This window comes from Perca flavescens, chromosome 6 (assembly GCF_004354835.1).
Source record: "Perca flavescens isolate YP-PL-M2 chromosome 6, PFLA_1.0, whole genome shotgun sequence".
In the NCBI taxonomy this organism is placed as follows: Eukaryota; Metazoa; Chordata; class Actinopteri; order Perciformes; family Percidae; genus Perca; species Perca flavescens.
In genome coordinates, this window is record NC_041336.1 from 35,220,000 (window position 1) to 35,244,365 (window position 24,366).

The 24,366-nt window shown below is 41.6% G+C and overlaps 1 protein-coding gene across 1 annotated transcript; it reads left to right on the forward strand.

The window, feature by feature from the left end:
• The first annotated feature begins 1,462 nt into the window (after positions 1–1,462).
• On the forward strand, positions 1,463–24,019 carry mc2r (melanocortin 2 receptor). Its single transcript, XM_028581335.1, has 2 exons — positions 1,463–1,815; positions 23,461–24,019. The coding sequence occupies exons 1-2, from the start codon at positions 1,463–1,465 to the stop codon at positions 24,017–24,019; spliced, it is 912 nt and encodes a 303-aa protein (XP_028437136.1).
• The last annotated feature ends 347 nt before the right edge of the window (positions 24,020–24,366 follow it).

Genomic DNA, 24,366 nt, shown 5'->3' on the forward strand with positions numbered 1-24,366 from the left:
CACAGCCGTGGAGATGACAGAGCTCGGGAGGCAGCAGCTAGCTAATATGGCTACTTGGTCAACAGTGCACTGTTGTTCATTTTAGCACGGTTAGCACATATCCTTAGCAGTTAAATGAGTCAAGCCGCTAGCCAGTGCACGCCCAGCCCGGGTAATATTAGTGCGCTTAGCAGAGTGGTGGTGGGCATCTAACCAATGTGACACAAACATCCTACTAGTCACTGAGTCAGAATGTGAAATAACCTTTGCTGAAAAAGTGGAGGCAGAGAAACTGCTGCTGCTGCAGGCTGAGATGAGAGCCCAGCTGCTCTGATGCTTGGTTGGCTTCCAGCCGGCTATCATTTCCTGAATGTTCGGCCCAAAAGTGATTCCGTGGAGAGGGTGGTTCATTACAAATAGGACAGACTGGAGTTTAGTTTTTAGTTTATTTTTCTTTGAACTCGAAGTTGAACGGTCTTCTTTCTCTGTATGTTGGTTCGCCATTGTGAGTCAGCAGTAATGTAATGGAGGCACCCGACCCAATTAACATACCGTTTCATTGATTCTTTCCTTATCAGAAGTACCCAATTTCCGAGTACAATGGAACGCAGCATAACCGGCAAAACCAACCCCTGCTGACTAATGTAAAAAGCGTCACTAACTGTGTGAATTTAGGGCGGGAAAGTCGCACCAGACTCTCAGATTATACAACTTGACAAAGCAGCAAATACAGCTATATTCACATGTTTTGCACAGAGAATATCAGCTTCTGCCTTCAAATAGATGCTTTAGAGTTCATTCTTTCAATCGCATAAGACTTAAAAACTCTTTCATACATCAATCTATCCTATTATTAAACTAGCTACATTAAATCCAGTGCAATATTTATTCAGGGTTACAAGTCTCCAATAACTTGTCTGTGTGTATTTTCTGTTGCTATATATGTATACTTTCTTTTCTTACTTGGGTGTTTATGTCATTTGTGGTAATGTTTCATCTACTGTCTTTTGGTGTTATTCATCTTATGTATGTCTGTATGTATGTCTATGTCCTCTTTTTTATATGAGCTACCCAGGGATGCAAAAAGAATTTCAGCACTGGTTGACGATAAAGTTGTATCGTAATCCATGCACACATTCAACAGAAGCAGAAGGACTATACCAGTGTATTTTAGTTCTTTTTAATTTGTCTTTCCACAGATGACGCATCAAGCAAATATTCTTAACAGGCTTAAGAGAAACCAGACAGGAATCAAGAAGACCAATGATTACACCGCTACACGGCAATCTCATTGAACCACTTTGGCAATAACTTTCTGTAAGTCCTGGACAAACAATCACTGTCTGAAAAAAACACCTACAGAAAAAAATCGGTTGCATGTCCCGTGTGTAAACAGCCACAGAGAGACAGATGCAACCACATCGCTATATAATACGACTAAACTGTGCTGAATCCAACAACCAGCACGCCATCTTGGCCAACTATGAACGCTACCACAGCAAATCAGTCGGACTGCCTCGAGGTGAAGGTCCCAGTTCCTCTCTTCTTCATTATCGGTGTGGTAAGCCTGGCAGAGAACCTGCTGGTTGTGGTGGCCGTCATACGAAACAGGAACCTCCACTCACCCATGTACTGCTTCATCTGCAGCCTGGCAGCCTTTAACACCATTGCAAGCCTCACCAAAACCTGGGAGAACCTGATGATTGTGTTTGCCGATGTGGGACAGCTGGAGAAGAAAGGTTTCCCTGAGAAGAACCTGGATGATGTGATGGACTCCCTGCTGTGTATGTCATTTATGGGCTCCATTTTCAGTTTCCTTGCTATTGCTGTTGACCGGTATGTATGTATAGCTTGGATTTGCACACACAAATGTTTTAGATGAACGTTTTACAGCATTTTTATACCACATATTTGACAGTATGAGGGATGAATTGGAATCTGTGATGATATTAATGTGTTCCATCCCAGCCCACTAGTCCACCAGAATCCCCATGAACAAAAGCATCATGTAGTAGCTGTATGTGGCTGTCCACTGCTCCCTAAAGCTCAGAATAGGGTAAACGATTGTATGTGATGGATAATACAATTTCTGCTAGTTCTTTTCAAACTTGTAGAAAATATTTAGATAAAGTTGGTTTTTACATTGGTTGTCATGAGACCATTATAATTGTGAATATTTATTCTTGACCTCAAGTCAAGTGAAACAATTTGGACTTGGTCATTAATTCAATTCAATTCAATTGTATGTATAGTATCAAATCATAACAAGAGTTATCTCAGGACACTTTACAAATAGACCACACTCTATAATTTACAAAAACCCAACAATTCCAGTAATTCCTCCAAGAGCAAGCATTTAGTGTGACAGTGGCGAGGAAAAACTACTTTTAGGAAGAAACCTTGGGTGGTGAGAAAAACTTCCTTTTAGGGAGAAACCTCGGACAGACCCAGGCTCTTGGTAGGCGGGGTCTGACACTGCCGGCACTGCAGGGTGTTACAGGACATAGCAGGGCACAGCAGAGCATAGCAGCGTGTAACAGGGCATAGCAGGATGTTTATGAAAAGTCATAAAGTCGTAGAGCAGTCTGCTGTACTGAACTCAAGCGAATTGTCATTCGCTGACTTTGATGAATTTACTGTTTATCAGACCCCAGATGAGACAAGAAGCTAATGTTAGCTAACGCTGCTGTGACGGCCCCTCTGCCTCTGACTCCCGTTGCAGGAGAACGCTGTATTCCTCCGACACACTGTATTAACACTACTGTTTTAAAACCGTTTTCCAGGTTAGTGGGGGTGCATACCGCTCAAAACCAACATGAAAAACGTAGCTAGTAATGTTCACTCAGCGGTTAGTTTTGTTGTTAAACTGTGTGTGTAAAATGAGTGCCGCGGTGACGTTAAATCACCCTACTGTACCGTCTATTTGCTGGATGGTTTCAAGCTAAGGGTCGCAGCTAACATATAATCCAGCAGATATGCCCATACACTGACGTCCAATGGAATTACAGTAGTCCAGCCTGGAAGTAACGAATGCATGGACTAGTTTTTCAGCATAGTTTTGAGACAGGATGTGCCTAATTTTGGCAATGTTACAAAGATGAAAAAGGCTGTTCTTGAGGTTTGTTTTAAGTGGGCGTTGAAGGACATATCTTGTTCAAAAATAAGTCCTAGATTTCTGACAGTAGTGCTGGGGCCAGGGCAATACTATCCAGAGTAACTATTGTGGTGTAATTCAGTAGCGATGCTGTAATGCTATGTGGTGAGGAATCCGCCGACACTGTTTCTTGATTATAAAGGTTTATTTACATCAAAGAAATCAGCATCATGTACAAGCTCTGCAGAGCTCGGAGAGGACCTGTTTTCCCCGATTTTCCAGTGGTCCTCTGACTATCTTTGTTTTAACATGGTATATATTCTATAATGTGTGTAACATGGATGGGGGAGGAAACAATACTTTGACCAATGGCTCTGACTTCCAGAGAAGTGTCCAGCGAATGTAAGCTAAAGTTCATACGAGTTTCTTTGTTACCAAAAACTTAAGACAAAGTTTATAAAAGGTCCGTTAGAAGTCCAGATACTACATTTCCCCCCTTCCAGACTAATTAAGTCTCGAAAACAAAAAGAGTAACATTACAAAATAACACTTTCCATTACATCAGGTGTCTTGTAATATAACCTTAGCAATAACACAAGTTTTCATAGAGTGTAAACAATTTCTAGGAAGTGTAAACACACATTTTATGGAGTGTAAGAGCAAAAAACCTGTCTGGCAGCTTTCTTCCCAAATATCCATCAATCAATCTAGACAGGAAAATTCTCTCACGGCCCCTCTGCCCCAGGCGACCACCTCAGTACTCCAGATCAATTAGAAATCTTTTTATCAATCCATGTAATGTCTAGGTGTACTCAAATACATATGTCAACCTCAGGAATCAAATAAAATCAAAACATTGCCCCAATTCAGACTGATCGACTCATCGGATCTGAAAAAGGACCTTGCCTTACCTAGACCCCGCTGTCCCTGAGCGTCAAGAAAAACATAAAAACATCTGAGGTCTCCATGTGTATTCCACAACATATTCTTCAAACAATTTAATACAAAACGAATATAAGACAAAGTATATATCCATTGCAGCTCCTTTGCGGTGTCAAATCTCCAGTGTGATGTCGATGGAATCTGAACATTCATCATTGTATCCTTGTTCAGAGTTCTCCAGTCCATTTTATTGTCCATATTTAAGTATCTGAATCCCCTCTGCACATTACCCCATATGCTCTGGAAGAAAAGAAAACACCTACCAGTATTTTTGCAAAACAACACATAAAAGAAAACTCTATAAAATATCAAAATTACTATGAATGAACCAAAAATAATATGAATGATATGAATCACATATGAATCACATTCCATTTCCCCCATTTGATAAAATAAAAAACACTAAACAATATTCAAAGAAATGTGAAAATGACGACAGAATCAGATATTCAAAATGAAGAACTTTCCATCAATACTGCTAGATTTATCCTCAAATGATAGGATTCAAAATTACGAAAGTGTACATTGTCTCTCTTCACTCTACTTCCAGAACTAGAATCAGATTTAGCTGTAACAAGTGTTTCCCTCCTTTTGCAACACAAGCTAACTCATGTGCTTCCTAAATCCCTCTTTGCTGACTTATCGATAGTCAGCAACAAAAGTTATATCATTTTAAAGATAACTCTTATCCTAATGTATCAATCACACCTTCAACAAATTAAATCAAACAAATTGACCAAATCATAAACCTCCCCATTTTTTTATTAACACATATGGATGTAGCCAATTAGATAGAGAAGAACAAATTTATTTTAAGAGCCAATCATTTTGTAGCATGTAATTACGCACTTTCTACAATGTATCACACACAACTCTCTCTTCACTGTTTATTTAACAGATAGTGGGTGTTATAGATCTCCTTATGATAAACACCCCTTCTTTCAACATCATCTACTTGAAATTCCTGTATAAACTGGATTGAGGCTGAAAAATAACCTGACACAGCTATATACTAACATAAAGCAATGTAGCCACCTTGCCACATCATAAAATTATAACCATGCATATGGTAGTCAATACTGAATTCTCAATTTCTCAATGCAAGCCATCATTGAAATTTAGACTGATACTTAAACTAACATCTCAACACATCAGTGTAACATGTTGAACTGTGAAAATTATCCTAAACTCTTCATACCAAGTCAACTCGCAAATGTAATGTGCAGAACAATCGTTCCTCTCCCTTAACATTGTTTCTGTAATTAATAAGCCAAAATTGTAATCTCTATCAAAATTCAATGAATTGCAAAGCTTCACTCTGGAGTCTCTGTAAGTTATTTTACTGTCTAACTCTACAGGTTAGAATCCTGCAGGCTTCAGTAACACCACTGCAACTTATGCAGAATAGTGAAATTCAAATCAGATTTCTAAACCTCTATATAAATGACAAAAGATGCTGATCCATCATTGGACTGTAATAACTGATTTCCATTCGTGAATCTGTACTTAGAAAGAATGATATGAACAGATTACTGATACACTATAAACAACAAATTAACCAATGTAAAAACTTTTCATTTGACTAAGATATATCTGTGAGTGGAAGTGGTCTTATCTTTTCTCACATTATTACTGTTACTATTTTCATATGGTCCTAATGACACTTGTGATACACCTTGCCCTTCTTTTTGTGTTAAAGATAAAGGTGCATTTACGAACTACATCCAAGAATAGTTTACTGATGTTAATGTCAGGCTATTTTCACTAATAGTCACACAATTGTTCTAAGCTTATTTCTAAGATTTCTTTAGTCGATCAGTCATTTTTTATGCTTATTCATGCTTAATTACTCATTTCCAAGAAACTTATGAGCACATTTATGGTAAACACAAGATTTAAAGTGGTGCTTTTGCAGGATTAATTGTGGAGAAACTCAGTTTTACAGATGGTTAATTAACTACATTTATATTGTGCTTTTCTAGTCTTAACCACCTCTCAAAGCGCACAGCTCTGTCAATTAAATCAACTAATCGATTAGTCGACAAAATTGTATAAGTGTTAGTCGACTAAGAATTTCTTTAGTCGAGGACAGCCCTAGAAATAATTACTTCTTTAGAGTATATGTATTTTCAAAATGTGTGTTGTCAGCGCATTACCTACTTTCTATGCGTTGTTATGCGTCGATGCGTCGATGCGCCAGAGCAAATCCGGTCTCTCTCCCCTCCTTCTCTGGTCAGTCAGCTGATGTCCACGCTCATCTGTGGAGATCTGTACCAACTTGTGACTGTTTTTGTCCTTCTCTTTCCGATCCTGATGACACCTCCCTTTCAGATCTTCTGGGCACCTCTAGAATCCTGGCTCCAGACCCCTGTAAGGGTTCACCGGTCTTCCAATTGACGTTAGTTGGCACCTGAATCCTCTTCTGTAATTTCCTCTAGGATTCCATCCTGGTATATTGCAATCACAGGCAAAGTGGCCATCCTGTCCACAATTGAAACACGCTTGTGGAGATTGCATAAAATGCGGATTAAGTCTTCCAGCTCATCCTCTTCCTTTTCCTCTCCAGTTCTGTATCTGTCCAGAAGCTGGCTGTGGGTATAAAATAACTGGAATCACTAATGGTGGCTGTTGATTTGGTGAACACTGATTCTGCTTCTTGTCCTTATTCTTATCTTCCACCAGCTGCATTTGATTGAGTTTTCTGGGAGTTTCTCGATCTTGTTCTTTCTGCTCATGTTCCTTTCTCCTATATAGCTCTACCTGATGAGCTACATGATCTGCATAGACATTTTTTCCCATGCTTCCAAGTCCAACCACCTCTTCCAGTTTGCTCCTCACTGGTGATGGCAGCCCCTTCTGTATTTTGGCTCGCAAAATTGACTGCTCCACTTGACTCACATCTGGATCATTTCCGGTAATATTTCTCCACACCTGATAAGCTCTCGACACATAAGCTCTTGGTTTTTCTTCTTGTTTCAGTGGCTCAATTAGAATATTGTCCGGATGCACATTTGTTGGAAACATATCTTTCAGTGCTCTCCACAGTCGACCTCTATTTGTGGCCAACAATTCAAGATCACGTACAGCAGTTCCCACATATCGATTAAATCTAGCTTTCTGTAGAATATCTTCCATTGCCGGAATCCCAATAAGATTCGTCAAAAGTCTCTTAACATCTCCCATGACATACTGTGTTCCCACCGTAATTTCTTCCAACTTTAGGATCCAAGGATGTGCTCCATCTTGAAGAACAGGCAACTTATCAAGAATATCTGACATATTCTGTCCTTGAATTAGCACTGGAAGCATCTTCTTACTTGTCTTCCCTTTTCTTGACTTTCTCTCCACTTTTTGGGTTCCTTTTTTCAACAATTTGTCTCTGTATCTTCAGCTTCTCATATTGCTCTTCCAATCGCTCCATGTCTCTTTCAATCTCTTCTATGCTAGACATGCAGGATGAAATCCCATAGCTTCTTTACTCTCCAAATCTTCATCACTGTCTTCATCTTTACTTTCATCAGAGGTGTGATCTCTTGTATCTCTTCGTTTCCTCCATTCTTCATCACCTCTTTTCTCCGCTCTGGCCAGCCTCCTTCTGATCACAGGATCATATTCACCCATGATCTCTTCTGAATCACTCTGATCATCATCATCATCTTCAAACTCCATCCTTCTGAACCTCACTTTTCCCTTAGTTTCCAGACGTGTCGTTTTCTTCTTACTTCTGGAGTTTGGATTCATCTTTATGGTCGTTTCTGCTTGTCTTCTCTCTGTTATTTGTTCATCTTCATCTCTGATGCCATAATCACGCTCCTGAGTGATCATTGTCTCACTTTGTTCTATTGTCAGCACTGATCTGTAAAGATCTTTATCACTTTCAGCATCACACATCTTCTGAGTCCAGGTAAAGTTGGGCTGAACTCCTCAAACTTCAGTTCATCTGGGAATGTTCAACAAAGTGAGTTGCTTCTTTAATGTCAGTCTCTGATCATGCCCTGAAAACCATCTGGCTGTCCATTTCAACCACTCAATCATGGGCAGTTGCAAATCTGTCCCCCCTCCTTTTCTGCTGCTCCAACTCCAGATGTGCTTCTGGTGCAAGTGTGTGGGGGATGGGGCCAAAGTTGAACGCTGAATACTGTGTCTGTTGGATTGAGGTCATGTAGTTCAGGGTCTGGTATTGTCCGTCACCAGTTCTGTAGCTCGTTGGGGGAGTGAGACAGGTCCGCTCTGACATCCAGCGAGGCACACTGAATAAACAAAAAACACAGCTCCTCCAAGAGGCATTACTTTTACTTTAATCATACTCATTTTAGTTTTCTTAATTCTCCTTCTACATTCTAACCTGTGACATCGTTGATTCAAAATATTGCTACAAAAATATTACCTAAGTAAGAAAAGTATCATAAAATATGTGCTTCAAGTACTAAAAGTAGCAACTCAGAAAAGTCCCCATATTTTTAAAACTGGAAATGATCACAGTAATTCTATCAATCAACTAAATATGTAAGCAGCTAATCATTTCAACCAAACTTTGAAAGAGGTCTATATCTTTGTTATACAGTTTAACAACAATAAAACATCATATTTTGTAAACATATGTTTTATCTACACAAATCCTAAATCTTTTTTTTTAAATTTGTGATATGTCAGATCACAATAATATCCAAAAGCAATTCGTTTTGGAAATTACCAAAATTATTAATCATTCCTGAAAATTAACCAATTTGTCTCTTTTTCCTAAGTTTTGGTGCTTGTGGTATAGCAGTCTTTACTATCCTCATCTAAACGTTTACCCTCCTGTAGATTGGAGCCCAAATACTGCAGTTATCTCTGTACCAACAATATTAATATGAACCCCATTATCCTAATTCAAAAATACATTTGTCTCTTTCTTTGTCTTTCTGTCACTTTCACAACACTCTCTTTCTGTCTTTAACTAACTTAGTACATCCTTGTACCCTTAACTTTCCCTTAAAGTCATGCCTTATTTTCTTCCCATCGTCTCATAAAACTTTCTTTTCCCTTTCTGTTTTCCCTTTTTGCAACATACGCTTACCATTTTCTCTCAGCTTTCCTAACTATCTTTTGTAACAATTGTTACCCCTTTAATATACAAAGTATATAAACCAACTCAGTCTAATGTTTCATTAGGATTGAATTAATTTTACAGAAATCGGATTCATTGGCTCTGTTTCCCACCTTCACAAATGTCACTCATTTCCTTGGCATAATGACGTGACCACATGTGACAGTAGGGAACTTTAAGCAAAATCAAAAACCTTATAAAACTATCAAATTTTGAATTATTTTATTCAAAGTAAAATCATTTTAGAGGCCTTGCCACTCAAAACAAGTGGTCCAACATTTTGGAATGGCAGAGGTGACAATCCTGGAAACCATCAATCAGTCCTCTCATCTCTTACTTCCAATAGAGGTATAGAGGCTGGAATTTTCTTATTCCAGGGTGATCAATCACTGGTTTGGGTTCCAGATGCAAATCACCTATGCCAGCTGTTAATCTTTTTTTTTTTTTCTTCCCTTTTTTCTCTTCAGGTCTGAGCCTTGTTTATGCCTACTTTTATCCTCAAATCTTTCACCCAATTATTTTTTTATTTTTTTTCATACTTCAGAAGCAAGCATAGTTAAGGCTTCCTAATTAGAAGGACATTTTAAATTATGCCATTTCTCTAGATGTTTTATGCCGTTTTTCTATTTTTCTTTCTTTATATCTGTCAACATAACATTTATAGATTCAATGGATCTCAATCCAATAGTTTCATAGTCAAACAACCGCTATTTTAACAAACAGAATACTGAACCTCAAGTCTGAAAGTCTCCCCCTTTCTCATCTTTGCAGCACAGGCTGCAGCACCCCAGTGCAGGCAGGGAGTGGCTTAAACATCTGTGGACCCTAACATTCCTTAAATTCTAGACATGCGCTGTTCATTCACCAGTGCGATCCACCAGAGAGATGAGCTCTCCAAAATCACACTCCCAACTCAGCAACATAAGACAAAACGCACAAACCAACACAAAATTACACAAAACATCCAACACAAAGCCTACTTTGAAGCTTTTTAACTTGACTATAGTCTATTTTTCTTATTTTATCTAATCCGCCAACCTATACTTATTTTTTTATCCAAAACAAATCTTCTCTATAAGATCATAACGTCCTTCCAGAAGGCTCATACATTTTAACACATTCAACGTTCCCTCCAAAGGGAACTCATAGTTTTAACAGATTTTCAAAAACTTTCTCTCAAAAGAGAGACTCATAACTCTTTAACAAACTTTGGAAACGTTCTCAAAAGAGACTCATAGTTTTAACCGTAATAACCAGAATATCGTATCTAGAACCGAAACAGATATATATATATATATATCTAATGAACAGAATATCATCATGACATATGCACACAGTCTATCACACATCGCAGAGGCACCGCTGTTCACACACACACACACACTCTGTCTCTCATACACATCCAGCAACCAGAATGCATTCATTATAGAGCTACAATTCCTAAAGCATGATTCCGCCGTTTCCTTTTCTTGAATTTTTGTTACCTTTTGAGGTATAGACTGCAATGCAAGATTACTTCAAACATAAATTCGTCAACCCATGAAATCTGTAATTTCCATTGCAGTCTATTCTATACCCCCAGTTCCTAGAACTGACCTGAAACTTTACCTAGTAATTTTCAGGTTTTGTGGCCCATCTAACATTGCCTCACGAGGGTCTCGTTGAGGGCTTTTATCAACATTTATCAAATTAGCAGCGTTATCTCCTTATTTCCTTATTCTCCTAATGTCCTTTTTTTCCCCTGTATTTCCTCTTATTCCCCCTTGTTTTGTTTTCTGTTTGTTTTTTTTTACTCCAATGTGATCCCAGAAAGCCTAGTTTTTACGCAGTGTCTTAACCTGTTACTAATTAGGCTATTGTACACATCTTCCTCTGTCCTTCACCTCACTTTACCTTTCCTCCACTTCTCTATCTCAATTCCACGCACGCTCCCCCCTTTTGCGTTGCCTCACAACGCAAACAAAATTTAGAACAGAATCCTAACCACACAGCAAACAGCATGGCACACGCACACACAGGTTTGAAACGATGCAGCCCCCCTTAACGCACACACACAGAGACACAGAAGAACTGACCAGCGCTCTCAAAGTTGTGAGATAACTCACCTTATCAGCCAATGGAGCGGAAATCAGGTCGACCGTGCCCGCGATGAAACGTCGAGACCGGCGCGCATCACGTCCCGCAATCCTCGTCTCCAGATTTGTGGTGTAATTCGGTAGCGATGCTGTAATGCTATGTGGAGAGGAATCCGCCGACACTGTTTCTTGATTATAAAGGTTTATTTACATCAAAGAAATCAGCATCATGTACAAGCTCTGCAGAGCTCGGAGAGGACCTGTTTTCCCCGATTTTCCAGTGGTCCTCTGACTTTCTTTGTTTTAACATGGTATATATTCTATAATGTGTGTAACATAGATGGGGGAGGAAACAATACTTTGACCAATGGCTTTCATCCTTTTGGAACCAAGCCAACAAGGGCATCCCTAATTTTTTCCAGATGTTTCCAGAGAAATGTCCAGCGAATGTAGGCTAAAGTTCATACGAGTTTCTTTGTTACCAAAAACTTAAGACAAAGTTTATAAAAGGTCCGTTAGAAGTCCAGATACTACACTATATCTTTGGATATGAATATATGAATATTGCCTAGAGGAAGCATATATAAGGAGAATAGAATTGGTCCAAGCACTGAGCCTTGTGGAACGCCATGGCTAACTTTAGCGTACCTGGAGGATTTATCGTTAACATTAACAAATTGAGCTTGATCAGAGAAATAGGACTTAAACCAGCTTAGTGCGATTCCTTTAATGGCAACTAAATGTTCCAATCTCTGTAACAGGATGGTATGGTCAATAGCGTCGAATGCAGCACTAAGATCTAATAAGACAAGTACGGAGGCAAGTCCTTTGTCTGAAGTGGTTAGGTATTTAGTAATTTTCACCAGTGCCGTCTCTGTGCTATGATGCATTCTAAATCCTGACTGAAAGTCCTCAAATAGACTATTGCCGTATAGAAAATCAAATAACTGATTAGCGACTACTTTCTCAAGGATCTTGGAGAGAACGGGAAGGTTAGATATAGGTCTATAGTTGGCTAAGACCACATGATCGAGGGTGGTTTTTTTCAGAAGAGGTTTTATCACAGCTACTTTAAATGACTGCAGTACATCACCTGTTAATAAAGACATTGATCATATTTAGTAATGAAGTGTTAACCACGGGTAACACTTCTTTAAGTAGCCTTGTTGGGATGGGGTCTAAGAGACAGGTAGATGGCTTAGCTGAAGAGACATTTAACAGTAATTGTTGAAGGTCTATAGGATAAAAGCAGTCTACGTATATGTCAGGTCTTGTTATTCTTTCTAGTAGTCCTGCATTTAAAGGTGAACCGTAAGAAGTTGAGAGAAAAAGGTGATGAATTTTATCTCTAATTGTTATAATTTCATCATTGAAGAAGCTCATTAAGTCGTCACTAATCAGAGCTATAGGAATAGATGGCTCAATAGAGCTGTGACTATCTGTCAGCCTGGCTACAGTGCTGAAAAGAAACCTTGGGTTGTTCTTATTTTCTTCTATTAATGATGAGTAATAAATAGTCTGATCTGGCATTTCTGAGGGCTTTCCTATAGGTTTTCAGACTGTCATGCCAATCTAAACGAGATTCTTCCAGTTTGGTGGAAAACCATTTACTTTCAAGTTTTCGCGTGGTTTGTTTTAATGTGAGTTTGGGAGTTATACCAAGGTGCTAATTTCCTTTGCTTCATCATCTTCTTTTTGAGGGGAGCAACAGAGTCTAAAGTCGTCCGTAGGCAGGCCGTAGCACCATCTATAAGGTTCACTTTATGAGGTTATTTAACATTAATATGAGTTTCCCCAGCCTTCCAGTGGCTAGAAATGGCGATATGTGTAAACCAAGCCCTGGGTATCCTGCTCTGCCTTTGAGAAAATGAAAGCTCAGATGGGCCAATCTGGAAGGTTATCTCCCCTTTCTCTGCTTTGCCCGCCCAGAGAATTTGGCCCACCCATGAGAGAGAGACATCATGGCTTTCAAACGAGCAAAGTGGCAGTTGGTCAAGGTCGAAAAAAACTTATAAATGAGAGATTATTAGATGTGTTTTTGCCTCACCATACAGTTTGACAGACAGGCTTTGAATGGGCGATAATGGGGCAAGAACAGATTGCTCAATACACAGCCCGGTCTCATGGCAGTTCGTGATATGGTCACGTTATTGAATCTATTAAGTTGTGGACAGGACACATAAATGTAATTTTTTTGTGTGGCGATTACAAATTTTAAAGCAATGTATTTCAATGGGAAGCATATTTCGTGATCACAGAATGATGATGGTAGCGAGTAGTATTGATAAGGCAAAAGTCTGCGCAGGGAGGTTGGTCGGGGTGTGGATGGGTCAGAAAACACAGGACTTTCACCCCTGCACTCAGGGATCGCATCCCGCGAGTGGCGGCCCGTCCCGTTGTTGTGGCCGGCGTGTGGCGCCTCATTTTCCCGTTGTTGCGTCCCCCAGAGCAGGTTTGAAAATCGTGACCTGTACACATTCAAATTTCGTGGCGTGTACACGAAAAACACAGGACTTTCACCCCGGAGACCGGGGATTGCGTCCCGCGTGTTGCAGTTCCTTTCCTCGTTATTCTCTTCCTAACCACAACCGTCCCTCTGTTGTCGGTGTGTCCCACGTGTGACGGTTCTTTTCCCCGTTCTTCTTTTCCTAACCACAACTGTCCTGTTTTTCTTTGCTCTTTTGTCAGTTTGGGGAGCCCCAATGGCTCCATGAAGGAACACATTTCTTCATCAGTAGAGGACTAACTTTAACTTGCGCATTTTTTGAACTATCAAAATTCTTTGGATAAATTTTCATCATGAGGTTCAACAGATACTACCTATAGATTTCAGTGTTAAATTCTTTAAATATTGTTAATATCTACAATTGCTGCAAAAACATTGCAGCAATTGGATCCAGTATTTGCCACAGGTTGAAAATGTACTTGTGGTGGTAGGTGGCACAGGATGTGACGGCGCGGTGCATGAGGGCTGGGTTCAGTAATAAACCAGTCAAACATAGGTTTATGAACTATTTATTGAAAACAATGACTAGGCTAATAACTAGAACTAATAACATTAACAGATCATTTTGAAATAAATAACTATTTAGATATTAAAGAGGTATTCTAACAGCGCCATCTAATGGCCGATTCACTCTAAATTTGGCAAGGATGCTCATGCCCCTATGCGGAACAATTGTGTCATGCTTGGTGGCAATCAAAATTCTTTTGATATCTTTTTGTCATGAGGGTCCACCGAGTCTACGTGCACATTTATGTGCAGATGGGACTCACGCTCTAGGAGGAGTTAAAAAAAGTAGGTTTTGCTGAAAGCGAATTTGCTAATTATTTAAAAAAATCAAAACAGTGCCATCTTAAGGGTGATTGACGCTGAATTTGGCAAACAGCCTCATTGGCCCATGAGGAACAACTGTGTTATGTTTTGTGTCCATCGGAATAGCTGTTGCCAAGATACAACCGTTCCTGTTTCGATACCCACCTACAGGAAGTTGGTCCTCCATAACTTGCGCATTGTTTTAGCTGTCAAAATTCTTTTGATAACTTTTTGTCAGAAGGATCCACCAAGTCTATACACAAGCTTTCATGCCAATCAGACTCACGCCCCAGGACGAGTTAGACAAAGTAGGTTTCCCATACATCAATATTTTGCTTATTATTTCAAAAAATTAAAACAGTGCCATTTAATGGCCTATTGCCACCAAGTTTGGCAAAGATGCTTAACTTAATAATTGTTTCCAAGATAACGCAACTTCCTGTTTAGACAGGAAGTTGCTGTAACTTGCACATTTTTTGAACTATCAAAATTCTTTGGATACATTTTCATCATGAGGTTCAACAGATACTACCTGCAAAGACTCAAGAAGATTGAAGTTACGGCCTAGGACTGATTCGAAAATGTAAAACAAATAAAAAATACATAATTAAAAATGGCCACCTTCCGGATGGATGGAGCTAATGAAGGTAAATGGGAAATATGTCCGCAATGATTAGAGCAATATGTGTATTAAAGATGGTGACGATCGGAGCAACTATATCCAAGCCTTAGGGGGGGCTATAGAGCCCGCTTACAGGCACTCCCAAGCCTAAATGTGAATTCATGTGTAAGAGTTTAATATTCTGCACATGGCTGCCAAATTTTTAGAGTTTTCGTGCATCCTAAAGTCCTCAAACAAGTGTTGGTAAAATGAAGATTTTTGCATGAAAACCAATTTTTCAGAAATTTTAGAATTATGTAATTTTTTTCTAAAAATAGTACCATGGACTAATTACCAAATTAGAAAATTTGGTATATTAACTTATTACTTTTGTCCAATTTAAGGCGCGCGTTAGGGGGCGCTATGTAGCCCCCTGGCAACTAAGGCATGGATACCCGACCCGATGCCGACAGGTCTCGACGCGTCCCGACGGGCTGAGCCGGGTTTGGACAGATATTTAGAAAGTATGGGTCGGGTTCGGGTCGGGCTCGATCACATCAGCTCGATAAGGCCATCCATCCATCCATCCATCCATCTTCGTCCGCTTATCCGGTGTCGGGTCGCGGGGGGAGCAGCTCCAGCAGGGGACCCCAAACTTCCCTTTCCCGAGCAACATTAACCAGCTCCGACTGGGGGATCCCGAGGCGTTCCCAGGCCAGGTTGGAGATATAATCCCTCCACCTAGTCCTGGGTCTTCCCCGAGGCCTCCTCCCAGCTGGACGTGCCTGGAACACCTCCCTAGGGAGGCGCCCAGGGGGCATCCTTACCAGATGCCCGAACCACCTCAACTGGCTCCTTTCGACGCAAAGGAGCAGCGGCTCTACTCCGAGCTCCTCACGGATGACTGAGTTTCTCACCCTATCTCTAAGGGAGACACCAGCCACCCTCCTGAGGAAACCCATTTCAGCCGCTTGTATCCTGGATCTCGTTCTTTCGGTCATGACCCAGCCTTCATGACCATAGGTGAGGGTATGCACGAAAACTGACCGGTAGATCGAGAGCTTTGCCTTCTGGCTAAGCTCTCTTTTCGTCACAACGGTGCGATAGATTGAATGCAATACCGCACCCGCTGCGCCGATTCTCCGACCAATCTCCCGCTCCATTGTCCCCTCACTCGCGAACACAACCCCAAGGTACTTGAACTCCTTCACTTGGGGTAAGGACTCATTCCCTACCTGGAGAAGGCATTCCATCGGTTTCCTGCTGAGAACCATGGCCTCAGATTTAGAGGTGCTGATCCTCATCCCAACCGCTTCACACTCGGTTGCGAACCGATCCAGTGAGTGCTGAAGGTCACAGGCCGATGATGCCATCAGGACCACATAATCTGCAAAGAGCAGCGATGAGATCCCCAGCCCACCAAACTGCAACCCCTCCCCACTCCGACTACGCCTCGATATCCTGTCCATAAATACTACAAACAGGATTGGTGACAAAGCGCAGCCCTGGCGGAGGCCAACCCTCACCTGAAACGAGTCCGACTTACTACCGAGAACCCGGACACAGCTCTCGCTTTGGTTGTACAGAGATTGGATGGCCCTGAGTAGAGACCCCCTCACCCCATACTCCCAGCAGCACCTCCACAGTATCTCCCGGGGACCCGGTCATACGCCTTCTCCAAATCCACAAAACACATGTAGACCCGGTTGGGCATACTCCCAGGCTCCCTCCAGGATCCTTGCGAGAGTGAAGAGCTGGTCCGTTGTTCCACGACCAGGACGGAATCCGCAATGTTCCTCCTCAACCCGAGGTTCGACTATCGGCCGAACCCTCCTTTCCAGCACCTTGGAGTAGACTTTACCAGGGAGGCTGAGAAGTGTGATACCCCTATAATTGGCACACACCCTCTGGTCCCCCTTTTTAAAAAGGGGAACCACCACCCCAGTCTGCCACTCCTTTGGCACCATCCCAGACTTCCACGCAATGTTGAAAAGGCGTGTCAACCAGGACAGCCCCTCCACACCCAGAGCCTTGAGCATTTCTGGACGGATCTCATCAATCCCCGGGGCTTTTCCACTGTGTAGTTGTTTGACTACATCAGTGACTTCCGCCTGGGAAATCGACGACAATCCCCCATTATCCTCCAGCTCTGCCTCTAACATAGAGGGCGTATTAGTCGGATTCAGGAGTTCCTCAAAGTGCTCCTTCCACCGCCCTATTACCTCCTCAGTTGAGGTCAACAGTGTCCCATCCTTACTGTACACAGCTTGGATGGTTCCCTTCCCCTCCTGAGGTGGCGAACAGTTTTCCAGAAGCACTTTGGTGCCGACCGAAAGTCCTTCTCCATGTCTTCTCCAAACTTCTCCCACACCCGCTGCTTTGCCTCTTTCACGGCAGAGGCTGCAGCCCTTCGGGCCCTTCGGACCCTGCAACTGCCTCGAGTCCTCCGGGATAACATATCCCGGAAAGACTCCTTCTTCAGTCGGACGGCTTCCCTGACCACGGTGTCCACCACGGTGTTCGTGGGTTACCGCCCCTTGAGGCACCTAAGACCCTAAGACCACAGCTCCTCGCCGCAGCTTCAGCAATGGAAACTTTGAACATTGTCCACTCGGGTTCAATGCCCCCAGCCTCCACAGGGATGCACGAAAAGCTCCGCCGGAGGTGTGAGTTGAAAGTCTGTTGGACAGGGGCCTCCTCCAGACGTTCCCAATTTACCCGCACTACACGTTTGGGCTTACCAGGTCTGTCCAGAGTCTTCCCCCACCCTCTGACCCAACTCACCACCAGATGGTGATCGGTTGACAGCTCTGCCCCTCTCTTCACCCGAGTGTCCAAACACACGGCCTCAGATCAGATGAAACGATTATGAAATCGATCATTGACCTTCGGCCTAGGGTGCTCTGGTACCAGGTACACTTATGAGCATCCCTATGTTCGAACATGGTGTTCGTTATAGACAATCCATGACTAGCACAGAAGTCCAACAACAAACAACCACTCTGGTTTAGATCAGGGAGGCCGTTCCTCCCAATCACGCCTCTCCAGGTGTCTCCATCATTGCCCACGTGTGCGTTGAAGTCCCCCAGCAGAACAATGGAGTCCCCCACTGGAGCCCCATGCAGGATAAGGCATTTGTTGTAAATGGTGCTGCAGCTCCTTTAAGAGAGCTCAGTGCGTGTGGGTTTGTGTGTGTGTGTGTGTATGTGTGAGAGTGTGTGTGTGAGAGTGAGAGTGTGTGTGTGTGTGGTAAGTGGGCAGAAGAAAGAGGAAGCAGACGTGTTGTAGATACAACCGGAGCAGAGTTAGTGGTTATTCATTTTATAACGTCGGCCCTGGAGGTAACGAGTCTCTGCTGGTTTTCTGATTACGGTGGGAAATGAAGCGATCAGGAGAGGTTAACACATTGAACATTTTAACAGCTTATTAACATGAGCTTGTTGCCCTGTGTGCGCTGATGCGCTTGTAACCAGCTACTCAATAGCTGGCCACTTGTATATGGATAACCACCCAAATTTGCCTGATAGTAATAAATATCCAAGGTATCTAGATGTTTGGAATTTGGCCAGGTCAGAAAATCATAGGTTTGCTTGCTGAAGCCAAAAGATTGACTTACAACAGTGGAAGAACAACACAAGGCACTGGAGAGAGTTTAACTGCATGTATTGAACACACGGCAAGGTAAATAGCATCAATACAGTAACAATTTTATGTATCACAAATGTAGTAAAGTGGAAAAGTGGGATCCCATGTACAAAAGTAGAAAACTACAAAGTATCAAAATAATAAATGTTCATTTCAATTGCGAGTGCACTCAAAATACATTTCGACCCGGGTCTGTTAAAATAATGTTCAAATAAAGTCATCGATAGTGGATCGATGTGCAAGGTAATTGTCGTCCTCCAAGGAAAGCAAGTGTCAGTGTGCACAAAGTTCTACCTGACCCCTTGGGCCAAGGGGGTAATAGATCAAGGTTCTCCGGCTTAAAGTTCCTAAGTTGCAACCTCCTGGCTACAACCAGGCTCTTTTTCAAGTGGGGCTTGGCTCGCCATCCAGTCTGGAAAAGTTTCTCCAAGGTCTCGGAGGATTTCCACCACCGGTCTAGACTCCACCAGACTCAACCCTGACTCTCCTAAAAAACCTGACCTATATGGAATAGGTCAACATAAAATTACCTTAGAGCTAACACTGTTGACATTGCTGTCATAGGCTAAGGCTGGTATCAATGAACTCAATTATCACTAATCACAGTATCATGTTTCTAGGTCAGTTGTACAACATTAAATTTCTCACTACATCACAACTATCATTTTGAAATAAAGTGCATAACCATAATACATAGTCATCACTAAGGTGCATAATAACAATACATAGATGTAACACAATTACACAGAAATACATTCAAAATACGCTTAATAGCCCTAAATAAATGAATGAAGTGTTTGAAAGTCAAACCTCACTATCATTCACTAGTGTTAGTGTCTCAACAGGCCGCTAACAGAGCTTTAGCAAGGCTCCAGTGGGCCACTAGGCCACAACAGTTAATACAGCAAGTTAACTCGACGTTAAACAAATTTTAAACAAAGCTTGACGGAGCAACTCCACTCACCAGCGGTAGTAGTAGCAGTAGAATCGTCAACTCCATTTTAGCAATTTAACAAGGATAATACACTTTTTTGTTCAAATTAGCAGCAGCCGCAGCCGCTAGCGCTGTTTACATTGAGAACAATGGGCACCCAATGGCGAACATTAGCATATAGGCTAGCGGAACATATCAACTCACCAGGGCAATGAGACAGCTCACTCCGCTTTGGACTCTCTCTAGTGTTTCACACTACTAGTTACAGACAACAGTTTGAATATAAACACTTGAAGTTTATAATTAATGTACCGCTACGATGATTCAGCTAGCTACGCTAGTGTCACTTCCGGTCTCTCTTACTAGCGCGAACGGCTGAGAGGCGGGTCTAAACACTCTATTGACTAGGCTAATGCCACAATAACAATATGCCCTCGTATTGGATGATATCAATGTTACAAGCGATCCTTTCAACATAAAAGCATTTATTTATACTTCTATCTAACTTTCATATGCATTGTATAATCACCTGTATATAATTACCAAAACATTTATTGCATATTTATTTAACTCAGGACTTATTTATTTATTCTATGTTTGCCCAATTTATCTCTGGGTTACACGCTCATCTGTTGACATTTCCGAATGCCTTCCTACAGTTGCTTAATAAAAGCGGGCTTTCCACACAAACAAACGTAGCCTACATGTGTCATTAGTATGAGGAAGAAATGAGATTTTAACTGTGTCGGTCTCGGGTTGGGCTCGGACACAAATTTCTTAATGCCTGTCGGGCTTGGGCCGGGTTCGGTCGGGAATAATAATAATAATCTTAGCAAAAACAATATGTGCCTCGCACTTTCAGTGCTTTCGTGTTCGGGCCCTAATTAAAGCTGCAAGCAGCGATGAACGGGCCCTCGCCTCTTGCAGGTTGGGGTACTGCCGGACGCTAATCTTTGCAGCCGTGCATTTGCGCGGCACTCAGACTCACCCCGGATTTCCACTGGATGCGGAACGGCTGCGGAACGGCTCTGGAACGGCGGCGGAGTAATTAGGTTTCCATTAAAGTCAGTGTGTGTATTTCCACTGACTGCAGAACGGCTGCGTTCCGACTCCGGCACAGCTCCGGCACAGCTCCGGCACAGCTCCGGCGATCCACAGCCCTCCGGAGCAGATACGCAAAGCTTCTATTTTTGCCGGACGCCAGAGAGCTCCGCAGAAATTCAGCACACGGCAGATAGTGCAGGACAGGAAGTCGAGCACAGAAGCAAAATAAAACATCTGTTTAATTTTCTAAATAAAATACACCGTGCTCATGGCGGATCATATTTCCCTGCACTACACCTTGAAAACACAGCACAGAGTTGTTTCCCCTCTACTCCTCTGGATGGAAACTAACGGTTTTGTGGTTCTATTCTACGTGAATTCACGAGAACTTGTGGGTCCTCGTGACTACAGCTGTCAGTCATGGCCACAACCGTGCCGCAACAAATCCGGACCCTGTGGGTATTGATGGACGGCAGAGCACGTGGCAGACACGCAGCGGAGCTGGTCTGCAGCCGTTATGCATCCAGTGGAAATCCGGAGTGAGAGATAAACTTAATGTTAAATCTAGTTATAGATAGATATATATTTACCATTTAATGTTAAATCTAATTATAGATAAATAGGTAAATAAATAGATAGATAGGATTTTGGAATTTATGTACTAGAATTGTCATGTTTTGACCTGCCATCAACATGTATTCCTGAACTAGAAGGTCAACCATTTTTTTTACCTGATGAAGGTCAGGGACCAAAACGTATTTTTCTAAATAAATTATTGCTTGCGTAATGGTCAGTGACCATTTCACGAATTGCTGTGAGACTGTGTTGGACAATACCAGTAAAACATGTAATAATAAAACATTTTTTTAATTTAATATTATATGTGTGGGTCTACATAACGTATATACCGTATATCTGGCAGGATTTCTCCTATGGTTATTTCACTGATTTTACTTGGCTGTGTTGTAATTGTTTAACATTAAATGTTACACAATTACATTGTGCTAGTTGGATATCATTACATCTGAACACAACAAAGATAAATCAGTGAAATCATTTATGTGTGCTTTGTAAAACTGCACACACATTAACTCACTAATGCATTTGAGCTGGCATTAGCTAGTATTTGTTTTATTAAAGCAGCTGAAAGACTTGACAAAGATTGCATGGATCCAAAGCATTCAAAAATTGCACTGGCTACAGCCTTGGATAAGCAACAACATAGACCTGAGGAAAACTGAAGAGTCAGATGTAGGCCTGCACAATATTGGAAAAAACTTACATCGCGATATTGTTTTTTCCTGTGATATATATTGCGATATGAAAAAAAGACTAATTTTTACAAGAGGACATAAATAGCCCTATTTAGAAATACTAAATCATTCTCAACTACTGGGGTGATTTTGTAGGGGAGTGCATCTACAATGAAAATAAAAATGAAAATGGAAATTTTCTTATGTGAACCAGTCTTTGTTGAACTTTAATGCTTTACAAAAACCAAAGCAAGTAAGCGCTGTGACTACTCTTCTGAAGTGATTTTGGAGAGGGAAATTAGGAAGAAATACACTGGTTGACAGACATGACACCATTGTATTCATATAATATCAATCCAGGCTAAAGTGAATGATATTAATAATGCATGCATGTTGCTTCCTCTAAATTTCAGGTTGTGGTCGACTAGCGGGGCCTGCTTTGGTTGTTTGATAAATTGATTAAAAATGATCATGATTGTTGGTTTGCTGTGCATGCAGAGCCTGCATGTCACACTCTTGCAACAAACTGTGTATCCAAGAGCACTTAAATCAGTGTAAATTACGTTATATCAGACACAGACTGCTGTTGTAGATTAGTGTTATGTTTCAGCGTCGCAGCTCCAAACCATAACGTTAGTTGGGACAGACGCCTTGTTTCTTTAGGCTAACTATGTTAGCTTTAGCTTGGCTGGTAGCAGCTTTCTGCGGTGAAAAATGGCCAGGAGATGTCGGGATTATGCTGCATTAATCTGGTGATTTAGTTCGTCTTTGCAGCGTACATAAAACACTGACTACCCATGGCAGTATTACAGTATTAGCATCACTGTGTCGGTACGGTACTTTTCTATACACGGGAGAGCCTCACTTCCCATAACAACCCCGTCGGACTAACGTTACGTCACATGACCACTTGTCTTAAAGAGGAAGGGTCAGCCGGTAACAATCGTAAAAGGAGAACAGTGAAAGTTTACTTTTCTATCGAGCAGCAAAAAAGTGTTAGTGTCAACATCGCAATGTCCTGCAATGTAACTATCGCGCATGTGCACATCGCAATGTAGACGATGAAACAAAATATCATGCAGCCCTAGTCAGGTGTAAATTCTCTGTGTGTTTTAGTCATTAATCCTTCCTCCTGGGTCTGGTTAAACACTGGTGTTTTCCTTAAATGTCAGTACAACACGTTGCCTGGCCATGACATGTAGGCTACAGCACAAGTTTGTTTACTTTTTCTCTTGTTTTCTACTGCTGTCAATCAAACACAGAACTGCCCTCCAGGCCTCCAAGGCCTTTTTTTAACAATAAAATATATCAACAATACATTTAAAAAACACTCCACACCATTTTGACTACAAAAGGGAATGACTAGATGTAATTTCAGTTGGACTTTAATAAAAAATCTATATTAGTGTAGCTTTAAAGCTTCCAAGTGTAACTCAACACCAAAGGATTAACTAAGCAGATGATGAAATGATTTGTTTTCACTTCCAGTTACATCACCATTTTCCATGCTCTTCGATACCACAACATTATGACAATGAAGCGCACAAAGGCCATCTTGGGTGTCATCTGGATATCATGTGGGGTGTCAGCCGTGCTTATGGTGAGGTTCTTCGACTCCAAGTTAATCATGATCTGCTTTGTTGTTTTCTTTATTATCTCCTTGGCAATTATCTGCTTCCTCTACATCTACATGTTCATGCTGGCACGCATCCATGCCAGGAAGATCGCTGCTCTGTCCACCAGCGGCGAAGGGAAGTGTCGGCGTCAGCGGTGGTGGGGCAGCAGCATGAGAGGGTCCCTAACTCTCACCATCATGTTTGGGGTATTTGTGGTGTGTTGGACACCGTTTTTCCTCCACCTCATCATCATCATGGTGTGCCCCATGAACCCGTACTGTGAGTGTTACCGTTCGCTGTTCCAACTGCACGTGGTGCTGCTGATGAGCCACGCCCTCATCGACCCAGCCATCTATGCCTTCCGCAGCGCTGAGCTCAGGCATACCTTCAGGAAGATGCTGCTTTGTTCAGATTGGAACTGGTGCTCATAGCAAAATTTAGTTTATTGTACCCTTTTTATCCACAAAGAGTGCACAGTTGCCATTTACCTGTTGACTGCTGTTGGGAATTCGCAGGTGTACAGATTCAATCATTGGCAAATTATCAAGGATGTTTTATCAATATTAATAAAGTTATGAATATGGTTATTAATAACTTCATCAAATCGACAAACAATCAAAACGGGGCACCAACCTGGAATCAGGGACCAATAATCAAACTGTGAAACACTCTCATTTAGTTGGTTTCCCTTTAAAATACAGATCTTAACTTGGTTAATTTTTGGTTAAAAGGAACAAAAAGAAGGAACTCGAGCACTACCTGTTTCAACCAGCAATTA